Source organism: Propithecus coquereli, unplaced genomic scaffold, assembly GCF_000956105.1.
Source record: "Propithecus coquereli isolate 6110/MARCELLA unplaced genomic scaffold, Pcoq_1.0 Scaffold188, whole genome shotgun sequence".
NCBI classification, from domain to species: domain Eukaryota; kingdom Metazoa; phylum Chordata; class Mammalia; order Primates; family Indriidae; genus Propithecus; species Propithecus coquereli.
Genome location: NW_012143634.1, coordinates 1,987,625 through 2,007,618, shown reverse-complemented (window position 1 = coordinate 2,007,618; position 19,994 = coordinate 1,987,625). Strand labels below are relative to the sequence as shown.

General features: G+C 40.4%; 1 protein-coding gene across 1 annotated transcript in view; it reads right to left on the bottom strand.

Annotated features, from left to right (window-relative positions):
• Positions 1-19,994, bottom strand: part of EFHC2 (EF-hand domain (C-terminal) containing 2) — a 150,995-nt gene that overhangs the window by 45,131 nt on the left and 85,870 nt on the right. The window contains exons 9-11 of the mRNA XM_012642805.1: positions 15,194-15,336; positions 12,560-12,756; positions 9,712-9,842 (exon numbers count right to left, since the gene is read on the bottom strand). Of these exons, the coding sequence (XP_012498259.1) occupies positions 9,712-9,842; positions 12,560-12,756; positions 15,194-15,336 (471 nt within the window). The remainder of the gene's footprint in view (positions 1-9,711; positions 9,843-12,559; positions 12,757-15,193; positions 15,337-19,994) is intronic.

Below are 19,994 nucleotides of genomic sequence, written 5' to 3'. Positions count from 1 at the left end.
GAACTTTTGCTCAAAACATTCTGCCAGCATCTGCCATTAGCTCTTTCTGGAAACTGAAGCAAGAAATAAAAATGTTCTCTTCGAAAAAATGTTCAAAAAGCTCTTCGCCCAGGCTTTTTGGCTTTGTTTGAGTTTTATTTTATTTTAACTTTTTATTTTTTTTTTTACCACTGCTCATTGTAAAAAAAAAAAAAAAATCAAGGAATGAGGCACACTGTATTAATAACAGCTTGGTGTGTAGTCTGCTAGAATTTCTTCAAAGGATATACATTCCTTGAAATATTTATATAAATACACAGGCACATACAACCTTTAAATTTTTGGCATAAATAGGATCATATTATACATACTTCTGGATTTTGCTTTATCTACAAAACAGTACAACATATATATGGTAGCCATCAGTGCTGTTCACATCTGGTTTTCCTCTTTCTTCTGAGCACATGAGTGGGGCCCTGTTACTAGTGCTAGCCAATGAATTGAGAGTGTAAATGATATATATTTCTGCCCAGGCAAGAATTGGTTGTGCTTGGCCCTCCAGAGTTCTCTTCTTTTTCTGGTAAAGTGACAGACAGCATTCAGGGTAATGGCTATTGTGCCAGCTTCGGTACCTGAGTAGCTACTATGAACAAAATTACCCTGACAACCACAATGGATACATAGAGTGAGCAAAATAAAAACCTTTGGTTTATTTCCCTGAAATTTGGGGATTGCTGGTTACTGCAGCGTTACTTAGCCAATCCCGACTGACACATTGACTCATTCTTTGGGTATGTATATTTGGTCTACTTCATTCTTTGTGACAGCTAAAGAGTACTGTCTTAAACTAATGCAATAGAATATATCCAACTATTCCCCTATTGTTGGATATTTTGAGTTTTCCAAATGTTTGCTATTACAAAGTTTGCAGCAATAAATATTGTGCATGCATGCGTGCACGCACACACATACACACACACATATCTATATCAATCAATCCACTTGTCAAAATTTTTTCGAATAAAAAATTTCTAAAAGTGCAATTTATAGGTAAAAAGATCTAAATATTAGACAGATACTACCAATTGCCCTCCAAAATGCTAAACCAATTTAAACTCCTATCAATGGAAAAAGAGAGTACCTGTTACCCCACATGCTCACCTAGAGTCAATTACATTATTCTTTTAAAATATGGCCAATATAATAGGTGGAAATAACATTTCATTGTTGTTTCAGCTTGTATCATTATTGAGCATCTTTTCATAGGTTTAAAGACTATTTGTACTTCTTCTGTGAATTGTCCATTCCTGTCTTTGACCCATTTTTGTCTGATTTTATAGGAGTTCTTCATAAGTCCTTAATGTTAACCCCTGGTTCTTATTCTAGTTGTAAATATTTTTCCCTCAGTCTATTCCTTGTCTTTTAAGTTTGTTTGTGATATCTTCTGCTATAGAGAAATATAAAAATTTCCTGTAGCCAAAACAATCTTTTCTTTATGGTTTTTAGAAAATGTGCCCCACCACAGAATAAAAATGTATAAAAATGTTTTCTAATCAACTGTCACCAAAATCTTTATTAATAATCCATTCTTTCTCCACTGATTTGAAATGTTCTCCATACCCTATATTAAAGTCCATAAAAATGGGTATTTTATGGACTCTACACTATTTCACTGATATTTTGGCTTATTCCTCTGTTACAAAATTGTGAGGTCCACAAATGTCTGTAAATTACATACATTTCTAGTATCTATACTTTAATATTCTTCTTTTCAGTATTTTCTTGGCTATTCTACATCCCTTATTCTTCTTGTTGAACCTTTGTAATCAGTGAGTCAATTTCTCCTCCCTAACCCTGCAAAACAAAACCAAATCTAACAACAGCAAAAACCTACTTCTTTGTAATTCTGATTGGAATTGCTTCAAATCTCCAGATTAATTTGGACAGATCAGAATTTTTAGAATATTGCCTTCCCATTCAGAAGTATCATGAAGTTTTAAAATCGTATTCGCTTTAGTTTTATACATTTCTTGTCAATTTATTCCCAGGTATTTCATAATTTTTGTTGCTATAGCAAATAATATCCCCTTTGCAGAACATTCCTTAACTGGCGATGGCTAATATAAACTAAAGCTACTATTTTATATATAGTTTTCTCACATTTAGCTACTTTCCTGAATACTTTTAATAGTTCTAACCACTTCAAAATTGATTCTTTTAGATTTTTGAGGCACATAATCATATTTGGGCTCTAATTTAAAAATCAGTCCTCAGTTCTATTTTGGGCTATTTATACAGTGATTCCTAAATGCCTATTTCAACAATACCTAGGGTAACAAAATAATGGAATTTTATGATTGGAAGGGACCTTATAATAATTTAATCCAAGAGTTACCTAGTCAAGTACCTACTGGGGTAGGTAGGTAAGATAAATGGGAGAAGGTGCCCTGGTGTAAGACAGTAAGGAATCATAAAGACTGGGAAGAAATGTAGAGAACAGGCTCTATCTAGGCAGGGCAAATACCACTCACCCCCAACTGATTGTTGCCATGGGGAAATTTAGGTCCAGTTTCTATCTTCCAAGAGGCATCAGATATATAGATGTTTATGATGAAACTCCTAAATTTAAAAACATTAAATAAAAGCCAAACAAAATATAATTGCCAGCTTTCAATCTATGAACCTGTGTTTAATCCAATACCTTCATTTAAGGCAATTTAAACTCAAAAGGTTTGTCTGAAACTGCAAAAGTAGCCAAGTGTAGGGGAAGGCTTTGTATCTTCTTTAGCTGTTTGGTGGGTCAAAACGGTATTTTCAAAGTACTAAAACTAGGCAGGTGTTTTGCTTGGTTTGATTACAAAGAAGTTTAGTCCCTGATGTCAACATACATTCGTGTTCCCTGTTTGGCTCATGTTAGTTTGGATTTGCTATCCCTACGATAGTCACAGCAAATGAAAAGGTTATCTTTCATTTATTTTATTTTTTCCCAGCTTTATTCAAGTATAATTGACAAACACAAATTTCATATATTTATGACACACAACACGATGTTTTGATGTATGTATATATTGTGAAATGATTAAATCCAGCTAATTAACAAATCCATCATCTCACACAATTACCATTTTTTTGTGGTGAGAATATTTAAGATCTACTCTTAGCAGTTTTCAAGTATATAATACAGTATTCTTGACTATAGTTACCATGATGTACAATAGATCTCCAGAACTTATTCATCCTAACTGAAATTTTGTACAAAGGGTACCTTTTGAATGGCCTTTCTATATTTGGGGGAAATCCCACATTTTGTTCTCTGCCACCCCAACATGGAAGTCAGAGCTCAATTTCCCAGCCTTCCTTGCAATCAGAAACATGTAGGTGACTCAGGCTCCACCAATCAGGGAAGCTTACATAATACTTTGCCTCAGAAGGGAGCAGGAGAAGACCAACTCAGCGTGGGCTATATTTGGTGTCAGAGGGGTCCAGCTTTCAGGGCTGGCAAAGGACACAAGGTTGCCAAAAGTGGTGTTCATGATGGCTGCAGTAAAATAAAGTTCTTGGCAGCAATGCAAGTGTAGCAGCAAGTTGTGAGTGGTGGCGGTGGTAACAGAGGTCGTTTTCTCATCAGACAAGTTCTACAGCCCAGTTCTGGGCACTGTTCCTACGGTTCAGCCTCAAGCTTATTTCTCCAGCCCTTCCAAAGACACTATGAACCATCCAGGACCCTTTTAAAAAATTCCTTTTCTGATTAACTAGCCAGAGAGGATTTTGCTTTTTAAAACTAAGCCCTCACCAATACAAACACCACCACCAGGTAGTGACAGAATCAAATCAAAGATCTCCATCTTTATGATTTTTGGGCCAGCATTCTTTCTATGACATCACATTATTTATATCTAATGCTTTTAGGAAGGTTCAAAATGTTGTTTTCAAAAATATATACTGAGGCTCCCACCTTGAAGATGGACTATGAAGACTGTCGAAGTATCTATTTGGTTCATGATAAGAGCCTATATTTGAATGCTTTGGGAATCTATTTGTATTTGGTTTTGCTTTTGTTCATATAGATTCATAGACTAGTGGCTTCCTTAAAAGATGTTAGACAGCTTACAATAAAAACCCCAATAACAATTTACACAGAGTAATCCAAATAAAGATAGAGCAAAACCATATAAAGGGAGAGATAATTGTCCTAGATAAATCAGGATGAGATCATTACTATGTTCTAAACACTAAATTTACAATCTGCTTCCTTGAAGTAAAGGACAGTAATAGGGTGGATTATATTAATGTTTCCCATCCTTGGTCCATCAACAGTGTTTATTATTTTCCATCTTCATGGCCTCCAATTTTTTAAAGAGTTTCTCTTCCAGCCTCATTTATTAAAGAATGTTTTGAATGTCCCCACCATGGGTGAATGTGTAGCTTAGTGAAATACCAAAAACAGGATGTAGATTTCCATTACTATTGTCAGTGACACCAGCTTAAAAACATTGGGATAAAGGGTTTTCATTTTCTGAGTAGCCACCATGCACTAGTCAGTGTGTTACAATAAGAACTTTACATACAGTATCAAATTTAATTATCACAACAGCTTTATGTAGTAGGTATTATTATCCTTATTTTACAGATGAAAAAATTGTTCAGCACCTTCCCCAAGGCCACCAAGCTGGGAAATGAGAGAGATGAGAGTTGGATCTGAGTTTTCCAAGTCCAAAACCAGTGATCTGAGCTATTTAAATTATACTACCTCCCTCAGGAAAAATTTTAGTTTTACAAGAGAGAAAATTTTCTCCAGGCTCTAAATCTTAGAGGGAATTTATTACATGGATGTTCACAGGAGAACTACTGACCCTGCAGTTGGTAACAGGAGTCTGAAAAGAAGCATGTAATACAATTCACTATGTTCACTGAGGCCTGATACACTGTGTTCTGGCGATATCTGGGAAAGACACAAGGGTCAACCAGGCATGGACCCTGCCCTCTGAGAGCTTCCCCCACGTGGGGAGAAGAGATGAGCACACGGATAACCAAAATACACACAGGATGCCTGGGGTCAGGTACAATCTCTAATGGGTAGATCAAGGCTTGAGGAAGTAGCCAGATGGAGAGACTGACCATATCTTCCCCAGCATTGGGCCCTCACTGCTGCTGCTGCTGCTGCCTGTGGTTCAGAATCCAGGGCCCACACCAGGAAGCCCCACCCTGTCCCTGTTTCCAACTGCATGAAATACTAGCCCCACCAAGCCTAGTCCTTGCCCTGCTCCCTGCTGAAATCTGCCCATTACCAGGTATCCCAAGCCTCTGAGAAGGGCTCTCTGCACTCTTTCAGGTAACACTCAGCAGCTCTCATGGACGAATCTGACAGACTGTGAACAAAGGGTCCCAGAGAAATCAGTCCAGCCTAGAGGCAAAAGTGGTGACCCTATCACGGCAAAAGAGAAATGTTCCCTACCTAAATGAAAAAAAACCTTTCCTACATCTGTTTTCTGATGACCGCGTGTCTCTGCATTCCATCAGGTCACTTCTGGGCAAATATCTCAGGGAAGACGATGCATTAATCCATTATCAACCATGGCACCTTATCCAGACGTAGTTTATTAGCTCTTGCCTTCAAGGTTTTCCTGAGAGGAGGTGCAAATCTCTGAGAGGAAGAAAGGCAATGCAGGGGGTTTGGACCACTTTTCAGGGCAGTAGGTCTGGGCTCTGAGGCCCAGGTGTTACCGAGAGTGTGAGGTATCTAAGCAGGAGAGAGTATCAGGGCCCCAAAAGTGAAGCCCACAGGCCTATGCTGCAATCCTGCCTCTGCCTGCCTCTACTCTTGTCTGCCATTTCGATGCACAAATTTAAAAAGGGAACATTTTACAAGCGAATTATAAACCTACATTTTAAGAGTTTTAGATTGTCAGAGTCTGGAAAGGACCTCAGAGACCAGCTTATGCACAAAAGAGTGAGGTGCATTGAGTTGCCCAAGTCACTTGGCTAGTGCAAGTCAGGCCTAGCTTTCCCTGATTTCCCTAAGTCAGAGTCAGATGGCCCTTCCCTGGTGTAAGGTAATCAATTATTTACTTGTTTGCTACAAGCTTTAGACTGAATGTTCCTTAAGAAATAGGACCATTCATTAAATTATTCAACAAACATCTATTGTACTTGGCAGGAGCCGATGTGGAGGCAGGGAAGTAAACAAGTAACAACTCAACAGGAAGCTACCAGTAATGTAAAGTATTCAGCACAATGCGTGGCTCCATAGTAAGTGCTCAATAAATAGTGGCTTCTAACGAAAGTATTCTTCTAGTGAGATGGAAATAAGGGGAGAGAGGTAGGCAAATTCACATGATACACTGATGCAGGATTTAGAGCAGAGGAATGATCCAATAAGATTTTAGGAAAGTCACTCTGGCAAAACTTTGGAGGATGAGAGTTAGGAAAAAGAGATCAGTTACACAGCTCTCCAAGGGGTCCAAGTGAACAGTGATGAAAAGCAGAGCTGCAACAGTGAACTGGGGATGGAGAGAAGGGGAAGTTTCCAGAGGCAGTTTAAGAAGTATCATTCCAGCTGTGCACGGTGGCTCATGCCTGTAATCCTAGCACTCTGGGAGGCTGAGGTGGGAGGATCACTTGAGCTCAGGAGTTTGAGACCAGCCTGAGCAAGAGCAAGACCCTGTCTCTACTATTTGAAAATTCAGCCAGGTGTGGTGGCACATGCCTGTAGTCCCAACTACTCTGGAGGCTGAGGAGGGAAGATAGCTTGAGCCCAGGAGTTTGAGGCTGCTATGAGCTATGGTGACGCCACTGCACTGTACCCAGGGCAACAGAGCAAGATTCTGCCCACCGCCCCCCCCACAAAAAGTAGAATTCCAAAGTATGGGTGGGAGAGATAACAATAGGGGAGAGAAAAAAGACAAGGTAGACCCCTGGCCTGGGCATATGGTGGCCTTTACCATGATATAGTCCCCAGATGCAACTTTATGAAAGATGAAAATGAGGTCAATTTAGGGAAAGTTATTTTGATGCCTAAGGGACATCCTAGGGGGACATGTCCCAGAGGTATTTGGATTTCCTGGTCTGTAGTTCAGGAGAAAGGTCTGACCTTGAGGAACTAATATGGAGACATCAACCTACAGGTCAGAGTCAAAGCAGTGAGGGCTGAATAAAATGTATCCACTCAACTAGTACTTATTAACACTCTACTGTTTGCCAGACACTGTGGTAAGTGATAAGGCTAAAGCAGAAAACAAGAAAGAGAAGGAAGAGGTTACATTCTGGTGAGGGGAACCAGAATACACATGAACACATTCACACATAAATAAAAGAAAAATATCTTTTTCTTGAAAGCAATGAGCAAAGAATTAAATTAGGATGTGATGTGATAGTGACATAGTTCCTTTGTCTTTGCACAGGAAAGAGTGTGAGAAGCAAAAGAGAGGGCTGAAGACAAGGTGCAGGGACCTACACTTGTGGGCCAAGCGCAGAGGGCTTGGCACCCAACACAGCACGTCATAGGGACCAGGACATTGGGGCTCCTGGTCTACACTATCATTTGGAGGCCACACCACCACCTCCAAACTAGAACGCCCAAGAATAACTCTAGTGGTTCATGATTTCATTCAGTGACCATGTATATGTATTGAGCCCAGAACTAGGTGTCAGGGATACTGCAGTGAACAGGACCATCAAGGTCCCTGCCCTCAGAAAGCTCACATTCTTATAGGAGAAGACACACAAGCATACACACATGCACACCCCTCCTCCTCAAGTAAACAGATCTCTAAATAAAACTGCAAGTTGTGCTAAGTGCTGTGAAAAATATAAACAAGGGGCTAAGAATAACAGTGGGCAATCTACTTTAGATAGGATAATCAGAGAAAGAAAGCTCCTCCGGGGAGCTGACATTGGAAATGAATCTGAGAGTTTGCTGTGAGAAGGATGGTGCTGAGGGCATTCCAGGCAGAGGGAACTGCGTGTGCATAGGCTTGGAGGCAGGAAAGAGCTTGATGTGTTTGAGAAACCGAAAGACAGTCAGCGAGGCCAAAAAACAGGGCTGGAGACAAAGAAGTGATGACATTGGAAATACAAACAGAGTCACATCACTCGAGGCCCTGCCGGCTGCAGTCAAATGTTTGGATCTTATTGTGAAGACAACAGCGAGCCACTGAAGGATTTTTCAGGCCTGGTGTAATCTGATCTGATTTTCATCTTAAGGAATTTCTGGGATGGGGAGCTCTTTCTTTCTGAGCATGAAGTGCCTTGAGGCCACCCCTCCAAAAACACAGTGTGGCAGTCTTTTATCCCACCCACAATCAGGGTCAGGCCTCCATCTGCAGAGCAACTTTTCCTCCTTGGATCCACTGCCTGGTCTAAGTGCTTCCCAAAAAGCCCCATAAACTCACTAAAGTGTTTCCAATAGACTTTGTGAGAGTGTTGGGAGAATGGATGCTTTTGTAAAAGGACACAAAATAATAAAATGAAACCACTCCCTCATTTCTGATGGAAATTTCTTGTTTTCTCCTCCACTGCTTTCCATTAGCCTGCAGCCTGAGTAATTGTCTTTGCTCTTTACTCTGTCTCCATTTATTTTCCAAAATACCGTGAACATGTGTATGTGACTATGAACAATAACAAAGAACTATAAATTCTTATTGATCCCAGAAGGTTGGGAATTCTAAACAATAAAAATATGTCCTCTGACTGCTTCTCTCAAAAGAACATTTTGGAGACACAAAAGAGCTTTGTTAAAATAACAAACGAGTTCTTGGGACACTTTGGGCCTAACGGTGGGCTCCAGGCTACCAGGTAGTGATGCAATAGGCGACTGCAGACACTAAGTTGGAAAGACCTCCCTGCTACCCTCTCCTGGGCTCACTTCCTCATTTCTCAGCCCACATCTTGACTGCATCAGCCAAATTTACTATATAGCTTTCAGCCACTGTTGTTTTCAGGAGCCAGAATTCTCAGCCTAAAGAGAAAGTCCCCTTTGTCCTCCATCCATGATTTAATTGACATTCTCCTGAACGTTCCATTCACTTTGTTTTCAGGCTAAGAAGTCTCACAATTGTACTAGACTCTGAATTTGAATTTCCCTGTGTTTCCACTGTTTGGAAATTTGCCTAGGTCACCCACTGGATAGTCCCAGAATTCAGCTTTACCTTAGAGAAAATCTTTATTGTTCATGATTTAATATTTCTAACTACTGTCATAAATTTTTCCCTTGATTCCTATATTTTTATGGTTTTCAGAATACACATATATGTGTGAGCATACATATAGGCAGATGTATACATATCACCTTTACTATGATCGGCAGTAAAATTTTCACTATCTTTTCCAACTTCATCACATCGCTAGGGAGATGTCCTTCTTTTGTCCCCCAACATTTGAAGGGGTGCTCTAAGCTGCATTTTTTTTTCTGCCTTTCTCACTCAGATGTACCATTCCTGGCATTCCCCTGATCCTTCAACACCATGATTCACAAGACAATGTGACCAACTGACTTTTTATGCTTTTGTGTCTCCTTTCCCACCTATAAATTTCTTTTATATGCAAATACACAAAATTTGCTATTATATTAACGGCCAAAGCTTGACCACAAAGTTAATATAGGTGCAAAGAAATGACAATTCCTAATAAAAAATGTAGGCAACTAATTAGGAAGCACTAGAAAAGAAATTGTTCTTTCTGTTCTTTGGACATTCTTGAGAGGAAAACAGATTATGGCTAGCAGATATGGCTTACCTGAATGCATTATAATCCACCATCATTGTGTGCTTACAGTCAGCAGCTGTAAATACTTGCTTGATTTCTATGGATTTTGATTCTTCATCTTTCACCTTTTGTAGGGCAAGTTCAAAGTTGCTGAAAGGAAACTATAAGGGTAAAATGAGAGGAAAGACATTTTTAAATATGCCTTAGACTTTGGGAACCAAATCTTTCTGATGGTCAGCAAAGAGACTTCACACTGTGAGCCTGAAGTTAGTAAGCATGTCTTTCCAAAGAGACCAACACCAAGAAGACATGACTAGCTTTGTATGTCTTCCGTTAAGGTTTCAGGACAACAGGTCACATTAGCATAGGTCCCAGATCTAAGAGAAATGAGTTTAAGGGACAGTTGGCCACAGATGTCAGAAAACCTCCCCTACTTCCACCTCAGCCTTCTCCCTGTAACCCTAAGACATTGGCCCAATATGTTAGGAGACCCTAATGGAGAGAACAGGGATTTAAAGTTGGATAAGTGGACTTCCATTTTCTCTAGACCTTTAGAATGGGCCCCTCTGGAACTGTTGGCCATTAGGTGATGCAATGATCAGAGCAAGGCTGAGTGTCAAAGATCCACACAGGCATTGTAACCCCTGTGCGTTCATTCTCTGTGCAGCCCACTGCTCTTGCCTCCTATCCTGTGATTAGTTTTTTGAGTTAGTAAGAATATATCTCATTCCATCCAGTAGAGCATAAGGTTGTAAATAATTACAGCTAAGAGTTCAAAAATGAAAAGACAAAATTTTTAAATGAAAACACTGAGGGTAATTTAGTATAAAGCTCCCTCTCTTCCACCAGAAAATGCTCCAGGTGGTTTGGCACCTATCGAAGGCCCCTACTCCCCTGTCACCCCCCACACACACCTTTTTTTGCATTTCCTTTCATCTATTTGCATGATAGGATCTATTAACCTTTTTAAAAAGACTCTTCAGACTGATATTAAAGAGTATATTAATCTTTCTCTGCTTAGAATGTGCTTGTTAAGGGTAGTTTTAAAATCATGCAGTTTTCACTTGGGATGCTGATACCAGATAATGTCCTATCCTGCTTTTATTGTTCTGAAAGGAGAAAAGTCCTTTATATCTTATATTCATGCTATCTATATTTTACATTAAGGTACAGGTTCACCCTCTGTTTGGAAATAGAACCCTAATATACAGTAGCTACAGTGAGCTTGCTACTGGCCACATAGAGCTAAGCATTTCACACGCATTGTCATATCTCATTTTCAAAGCAACTCCATGAAATAGGCACTTCCATTTCAAAGAAGACAACATTGAAGCTTGAGGAAGATACATGTCTAAGGTGACTCGGCTATTAACTGTGGAGTCAGGTTTCCAAGCCAGGTCTGCTGGTCTCCCGAAATTTAACTGCCCAATTATTGAGTTTCTCAGCTGAATTCAGTGTTTTCAAATAGCTACTGGTTCATGGTTTTATGATAACCTGAACCGCTAACACTACAAATGGAGAGATGTGGTGGCAGCCATGGAGGGTGCTGCCCAGGCCTCCTGTCAAGAGAGACCCTGTGGAGAAGAGCATTGTTCGCTGATAACCTCCAGCAGCCACACCTTCCAGGTCCACACTGAGTTCACATGCAGTGTCCCTGCCGAGGCCACCCTCTCCCCAGTCTGTTCCTACCTGATGACAGAGCACAGTGGTGGGGGGTGGGCGGGACTAGAGCTGGGCCACTCCTACCTGACAGGGACCTCTCTGATGGGCAGTCTATGCTCTGGTGCTCCCCATGGGCCTGACAGAAGCTTCCTCAGAATTGCACTGCTGGCTGAGGCTCTCCTTTCCCATCCCTCCTTCCTTCCCCTCTCCCTTTACAGAAGACAGACCTGTCTCCCAGTCTGAAGGCTCTCCAGCCTCCTCCTGGTCTCTTCTTCTTTTCCTCTTTAGCTTAAGAGGTGTTTCTCCCAACACATCTCCTGCACAGCTAATTCTGTCTTGGCATCTGCTTCTTAGAGGACCCAAACTGATATGAATGATGTGATACACTCAGAGAGACTGATCTTAGCAACATAACCCTGGGCATTTTATATATAAATGAGATAAAACTGGTACTAAATGTTTATAAATGGGGTATAAATATTACTTATAGACTTTTAAAATAAATTTTTCCAGATAGAACTTTTAATATTCAGCAATGATTCCCAAATATACATGTTTGTATACTGAATCAGTCCACATTTAAAATCGAGATTTTATCAATATGCTATTTTTACTGAACAGTATCTTCATAATAGCACTTTCAGTAACAGTACCCATCTGCCATCTTATTTCAAATTAAAAAAAAAAAAAACTCTGAGCTCACTGTTGCCAATTTCTCCTTAAATTCTTATTTAGGCCTTAGGTGGCTACTGTTATGAGAAGTTGCAATCCCAGCAACTATTGGGTTCCCTTGGGGTTTCTGTTTGTTCGAGTCTTGGCCTTCTTTGCTGGCCTCTGCCAATTAACTGGGACGGCACAGTGTGTGGCACCAGATTTTCTTCCTTTCCTATAGTTGTTTAATTTCTTTCTGAAAACATTGTTAGCATCAGCAGAAAACCCAGGAAACTTGATTCAACCCTGGCCCTGCCTCCTGCCTGTGCCTGGAATCCGTGATGCTGGGCGGCAGAGAACCCAGCGTGTAAGCAAAGCATACAAGGACCTGGCCTCTGTGATGGGACCTGTGGCCAAGTCACACGGATCCATTATTCATGCCCACATGTGTGAATGCACAATGTAAAACCCGTGGCAAGAGGAAGAAGAAAAGGCCCTAGAGAAGGAAAAACACAGATTGCAGAGGGCTGAAAGGCAAGTCAGGAATTATACAAAGTAAATTCACCTTATCTGAATTCTTCTCCATGTAGTTTAAGGTGTACTCATCGGCATTGAGCAAAAGAAATAGGTAGCCATTGATATTCACTGTGGCTCCAACGTACAGGTCCTCAGCCTTGATATATTCTGATAGTTCACTTTTAAAGATTTCTTGTCCAGGCTTCTTAACACGGCTTCTTTTCAAGAACTTCCCACCAGTAAGCCCTATAGAAAAAGGGAAAAGTTCATGAGTAGCCTTTCTTCTTAAGAGAACCATCTGACTTACCTTCAGAGTTACTTCATCTTCAAACAGACTATACAACTTACCTGTGAACTCAAATTGCCTATTATTCTCAGATGTAAGGGAAGAATGAGGCAGTGGTGAAGAAATAAGACTTCCTAGGTGAACGTGTTCAAGAAAACAACGGTATGGCATTGCAGCCTTTTCTTTCCTCTCTCTGCTCCCTTCCCAGTGCAATAAACATTTGGCAAGGACCCGCTATATATGCCCAGCAGCATACTGGGAGTGTGGGACATTAGGAAGATATTTATCTTTAGAGCAGGTTTTGAACAGTACCAGTTAGAAAATTCCTCACCTGTGCTTATTTCCACCTTTTTGTTCCAGACGATGTCTTACTGTAAAGGAGGTTACTTAAGTGTTTGAAGATAACTATGGGAATCCCCTTAACTTTTTACCCCCCACAGGTAAAATATCTTTGCTTCTTTTAGTAATGCCTCATATTTCTTACTTTCCAGAATCCTCAACATTTCGTCTGTTCTCTCCTGGGCATTATTTGTTTTTTGACCTCTAAGAAAGCAGTGAGCAGAGTTGAACAGGGGACTCCAGTATCTTCTGATACTGAACTGAAATCTACAGACCTACGAAAACAGTCTGCGATCAAATGAGCTTTTGGTCAGCTTCATCCCACTCTTCCTACCACATGCAGAAACCATAGGTGGTGGAAAGACACAGGCTTTGGAGCCTGCATTCCATCCTGGCTCTCAAGCTTGCTAGATTATCTTTAGGAGTTAATCTCTCTGAAACTCTGTGAATTTTTATTGGTAAAATGGGAATAAAATTTGTGGGGGCCACGAAAATGTACCTCTAAGACCACCTGTGGTGGGGAACATAACTGATAGAAGGTCCTAGCTGCCATGTTCAGTAATCTATCCTTGGGTGTGTGCCAAGGTCACACTTCCCATAGGCTGCTGCAAACAGATGACTAAGCAAGGCAAGGATACTAAGACAGGCCCACTCCTGCAAGACAAAGGCTCCTCCAACTAGCAACTTGGCCTTAAGGACTCTCCATTAGCCTTGCCAAAACTTTCTAAGAATTTCACCACAGTCCAAGACTCCCCCTTCCTTCCTCCCCTCTGTCCTTCACAGGAGTCATACCTGCAGTCTCCTGGCCTCCTTTGGCTTCTTCCATATTTTTCCTCGGCAGCATTTCCCCTAATAAATTTCGTGCACATTTAATCTTGTCTCAGCATTTGCTTCTTGGAGGACCTGGACTAACATGGTATTTAACCTCATAAGGTTCTTGTAAGGATAATATTAGGTTCTCAATCATGGCTGCCATTACTACTAGTAAGCCAGTAGTTGATTATTATCACCCTTTCTGTCCTACACATGCTGCAATTTGCTTAGCGATATCCTCCCCATTCTAGATGTATAGAATTGATTTTTTGACCTATAAGAGCCTGACTTATAGTCATCCCTATTCGACATCCTATTTTAAGATTTGATCTATTATTCAAACCACCATGGAGCTTGACTTAGTTATACAAGTTATTTATTACTCATTGGTATGCCAAGTGGCCCATATCAGTTCATAGGAGCTGATTGTTAAATTTTCAAAGATTTTGCAAGCCAGTTTTTAAACTGTTGACCGTTTGACATTGGCCATGGTTGGGGTATTCGCACCATGGAAATTGGTACATAGTACAAATCAGGGCTTTTAAAATCTTTTCAAAGAACTGGCTAACCAGCACATCATTCATTATTTTTCCCAAATGTATGTCTTCAGCACAGATAAAAGTATTAAACATGTTGAGACAAAGAACAGAGTCCTATAGTTCCATGCTTTGGTAAGTCAATGGCTGTGCTCAGCAATGGCTATGGTATCGGCACACTGTAAGAAGGAATTCCAAGGACCTAGGTGCTGGATCCTTGGCAACAGCCTCAACAGACAAAAGGGTCAGAGAAAGGTGGACCCCGAAAATTGTATTTGTATATCTGAAATTCCTGTCTTATGTAATAGTCAAGCAAGATATTTGTAAGCAAGACTATCAAGAATACAGACTTCCTCTTGGCTTGCTGGCTGTGAGTGGGACTAGTGGTAACCAGATCATGATATTGAGGCCCTTGGGTTCCATAGAGGTGTTTCTGAGGCTACAGAGGAAGAGAGGATAGTAGCAAAAATGGTCCCCCGGCCCTGAGCCAACCCAAACTGTTTCTCTTTTATCATTTTATAAGTTTGGGTTCCCATTTAAGACATCTTTGTAAAAAGAACTCTATTGGTTAAAAAAAAAAAGAAAAGAAAAGAAAAGCCACTATTATAAATGATCTAGACTACAAAATCAGATCATATTCCCTAATTTTCAAAATGAAGAGACAGTTAAAGGTTCTGAGGAAAATTACTATGAGAGGTGTATTTCTTACCTGAATTCTCCTCTATAGGTTCAAACACTTGCATTGTGTCATCACTGAGAAAATATGAAATAACAAACAGTCTGTCCACATCAGCACATTTGTCTGTGATTAGTTTTGCAAAAAAACGGAGTATTTTGCTTACATTGCCATAGCTAAATGGAAGAGAAATGAGGGTTATGCATTATACAACTAATCTTCCACACATTATGTATGTAAAAAAAAAGCCTGCAAAAGGTATGCTATGGTTTTAATATAGTAGCATAAACTCTCTGAAGTGAAAAAGTTCAGCCATCTTCTTACTGAGGTTCTAAATCTAAATGCAGAGAAATTTTCTGAGCATATTAAAATACCTCTGATTATTTCTTTTTTCTTTTTTTTTTTTTTTGAGATAGAGTCTCACTCTGTAGCCCTGGCTAGAGTACAGTGTTGTCACCATAGCTCACAGCAGCCTCAAACTCCTGGGCTCAAGTGATCCTCCTGCCTCAGCCTCCCAAGTACCTGGGACTATAGGTGTGCACCACCACGCCCAGCTATGTTTTTCTGTTTTTTGTAGAAACAGAGTCTTGCTCTTGCTCAGGATGGTCTCAGACTCCTGAGCTCAAGTGATCCTCCTGCCTTGGCCTCCCAGAGTGCTAGGATTACAGGCGTGAGCCACCGTGCCTGGCCAAAAATATCTCTGATTCTTTGTATGTCCCAGGTATCACACTGGGAAAATGTTTCCAAAACAAATGTCACATACACACTGCTCAAAGCAGCCACATTAACCAGTTTTTCTCTAGTGACAAGGTTGGCCAATAATCACGATAATCAAGTCAGAAAGAAATGCAAACGCCTAGCCCTATTGCTCAAAAAATCCAGAAGGTGTGTTCTGCCCATGCTTGGGGCCACTTCCCCTGTTCACTACCCACTGGTTCATGCCCACTGCCTCTCTGTCTTCTAGCCCACATCCTGCCCTCCCTGACTCATTCCTGCAGCTCAGCTCCCCGGCATCCTCCAACTTCCTTCAAGGGAAAAATTAACTTTCCCTTTCAAATGCTATAATGAATATTATAGACCTGCCTTTTTTTTAATAGCACTTATCACCCATATTGTAAGTAGCCATTACAAGTCTGTTTTCTGAGGACAAGGACGGTGTCTTATTAACCAATATCTAACATAACAGTTTTTACATTATAAACACTCAGTAAATGTTTGTAGGAAGTTGTTATAAGATCCATAAAGGTTGGAATTTGCACTTAAAATTCTATGCATGAATTGAACAGTCTAGAAGGCTGAAGAGGGGATGGATCAAAGTCTAGATTGAAAAGTTTCCAAAGTTGATTGCCTGGTCACTGAAGAAATTAATTTATGATCTGTCAGCAGAAGCATGTCCGTGGATACTAGCTAGGGAAAGGTGGACTTTGTGACAAACAATAAACCCTTGGGGAGGTCTTTGATCACCAAAAGCATTACCCCAAGGAGGTAAACAGGAAAATAAACCACATCCTCTGTCACTTTCCTGTCCTGTCACAATTCTAAGCAGAGAGGTCCTCCCTTGCAGACTCTCCTATGCTGGAATGTATTATTTCCTTGTGTTCACAGCGATAAACAACAAAGTATTTCTGATTCGCAAAGGCAGAAAGTGCTTTTCTCCATCCCGTTCTCGGATTGGCCAAGAAGCAGGGCCAGGCTTGAGGCGCCATGTGAAAGGGAGTACAGCAATTTGGAAGGCTCGCCCCAGAACAGCCCTGGAAAAACAGCCAGGTCGCCATAGATCTGTTTTCTTAGTGCCTAGTTCCCAGGCTTCAGACAGACCTCATATAGCACTGGGTACAGCTATACCTTGTCAACCATTTTCTCTGGTACATAACTGGATTTATAAGTAACAACATCAAAACAATAGTTTTGATAGCCACCTCCCCCATGAAAGACCCATAACCTTTCAGATGACTGAATTATTATTGAAACGAGTGAGCTCTAACCTCAGGGCAAATGAATACTACTGTAAATTGAACTTCTTACAAATTACATAAATTTGTAAGTGTATATGTTAAATGTGGGTTTTTCACATATTCAATATGCCATTTTTTTCACCTAATTCTAGTGTTCTGGAGATCTCATCAATCAGGAATATAATCTATTCAGTAAAATCTTTAGACCAGCGGTTTACAAAGTTTATTGCGTATAGTGTCACCTGGGGAGCTTGTTAAATATACAGAATCCAGAATCCCATCCCCAGAGACATAGACTCAGTAGTTAGCTTGCATCTCCAGAAACCTGCATTATTAATAAGCACCCCAGGGGATTTTGATAAGGTAGTCCCCAGGGAACACTTTGAGAAGCACTGCAAGTATCTTCAGATATTTCCTTGACTAATAAGCTAATTATCAAACTTCTCAAAACACTCTTTTTAATCACAGTACTCCCCCCTCGAGCCAATCACCTACTTACACCTCCTGTACCAACTGTAATGTTCCACCCAATTTAGCACTATATTGATTTGTACTCTTGGCTGGTTTTTTTCCCAAAATATGTTTATTCCCATTGCCTCAAAACAAATTATAAATTCCTAGGTCCAGGAGCCACATTTTAACTTTTATCTACACACAACCCAGAGTTATCTATAATCACTGCCTCGAATTCTTCTCCCATTTTCCCTTCAATCCACTTCCATTAGGTTTGCTCTACCTAAATTGCTCTTGTAGAGGTCAACAGTGATTTCCACAATGCCAACTCCAATGCTTTTTTGTCCACATCTAGCTTGACTAATCATCAGCAACTGGCACAAATGATCACTCTTTCTTCTGTAATACTCTTGTTTCGCTTGGATTTCAGGATCTTACATTCTCTTGGTTTTGCCCCTATCTCATTTGCTCCTTTTTCATTTCCTTTGTTGGTTCCTCCTCTTTCCCCCCTGCCTCTTAATCTGGGGTATCTCAGAGTTTACTCCTTGGTTATGCTCTTCTCTATGTATGTTCACTTCCTAGATGGTGATCTCATCCAGTCTCAAGTCTTGAATACAGTTTGGCATCATGGCTTTAAATACCATGTACATGCTGACGACATCGACATTTATATCTCTGGCTCACACCTCTCTCCTGAACCCCATACTCACACATATATCCAACTGCCTATTCACCCATCTGATATCTCCATTTGATATCTAATAGACATGTCCAACTTAACTTGTACTAAAACTGAACTTGTGCTCTTGGCCCAAACTTAATCTTTCTACAGTCTACCCATCTCAGTGGATGGCAACTCTATTCTTCGGTTCCTCAGGCAAAATCCTTGAGAGCATCCTTAGCTCCTCAATTCTTTCACATCTCATATACAATCTGTCAAGAAATCCCATTGGCCCTACCCTCAAAATATTTCCAGAACGTACTATTTAATTTCATCACTTCTACTGCACTCACCCAGATCTGAACCACCACAACTTTTCTTTAGCACTATTGCACTAGCCTCTTAACTGGTCTTTCCTTAACTGCACTGGAGTGACTCTTTTAATATGTAAATCAGCTCAAGTCACTTCTCTGCTCAAATCTCCCAATGGCCCTTTATCATTCAAAGTCAAAACCATCCTTGTAGGGTGGGTGAGGTGGGCTCATGCCTATAATCTTAGCACTTTGGGAGGCGGGAGGCTTAGGCAGGAGGATCACTTGAGGCCAGGAGTTTGAGACCAGCCTGGAAAACATAGTGAGACTCTGTTTCTAAAAAAAAAAAAAAATAATAATAATAATTTAAAAATTAGCTAGGCATGGAGGCATGTACCCATAGTCCTAGCTGAGGCTAGGAAGATCACTTGAGCTCAGGAGTTGGAGGTTGCAGAGAGCTATGATTGCACCACTGCACTCTAGCCTGGGTGACAGAGCAAGACCCTGTCTCTGAAAAAAAAAAAGAAAAAGAAAACATGTTCTTATAATGGTCTACAAGGCCCAATGTGATCTGATCCCCTATTCCCTCTCTCATCTCATCTCTGTGTGCTCTGCCTTTTACTCATCTACTCCATCCATGTCGGCCTCCTGGATTATTCTTGCACATCCAAGCATGCTTCTTGCTTAGGGCCTTTTTGATGACTGTTCCTCCTGCCTGGAACACATTTCCTCTCCTCAGTAAGATCCACCCAGACCATACTATTTAAAATTGTGACTGGGGGTTTTCCTTAGCCCCACATTCCCAGTTCCCCTTTATTCTTTTTATAGCAACTTAATACCTTCTTTATTTTTTCCATGGCACTTAACACCTTTTGTATACTACATAATTTACTTACATATTATATTTATTGTTTGTTGTCTACCTCCCGCAACTAGAATGTAAGTTCTGTGAGGGCAGCTTCGTGTCTGTTTTGTTCACTGACATATCCCAAGCACCTATATCAGTGCTTGGCACACAGCAGAAACTCAGGAAACATTTGTTCACTAAGAAAATGAATGGCTCACCTGGGGCTCTATACCTACTTAAAAACCTCAAAAATAGCTGGAGCTACAGAGTCTTATGGTTGGAAGACACATGAAGGCTTATTTTTATTGATGGGGAAAAATTTTTAAGAGGGAAAAAATGACTAATGGGGACAGCAGATGGACAATAACTGAAACAAGTCAGAGACTACAATTCAATCATGAATTTTTGGATTCTATATGGTTATGAATAGCACAAGTCAGGGATAATAACCTTCCCGGTGTGAAGTCATCTGTCTCTTCTTTCCATCATTAAGAACTGGATGAGTGAATGTTTATTCTATTTACTCACTTATTCATCCATTCCTGTTCTTATTGGGCAAATTATTTATTGAGCCCCAAGTATGTTGCCAACACTGTTCTAACTCTTA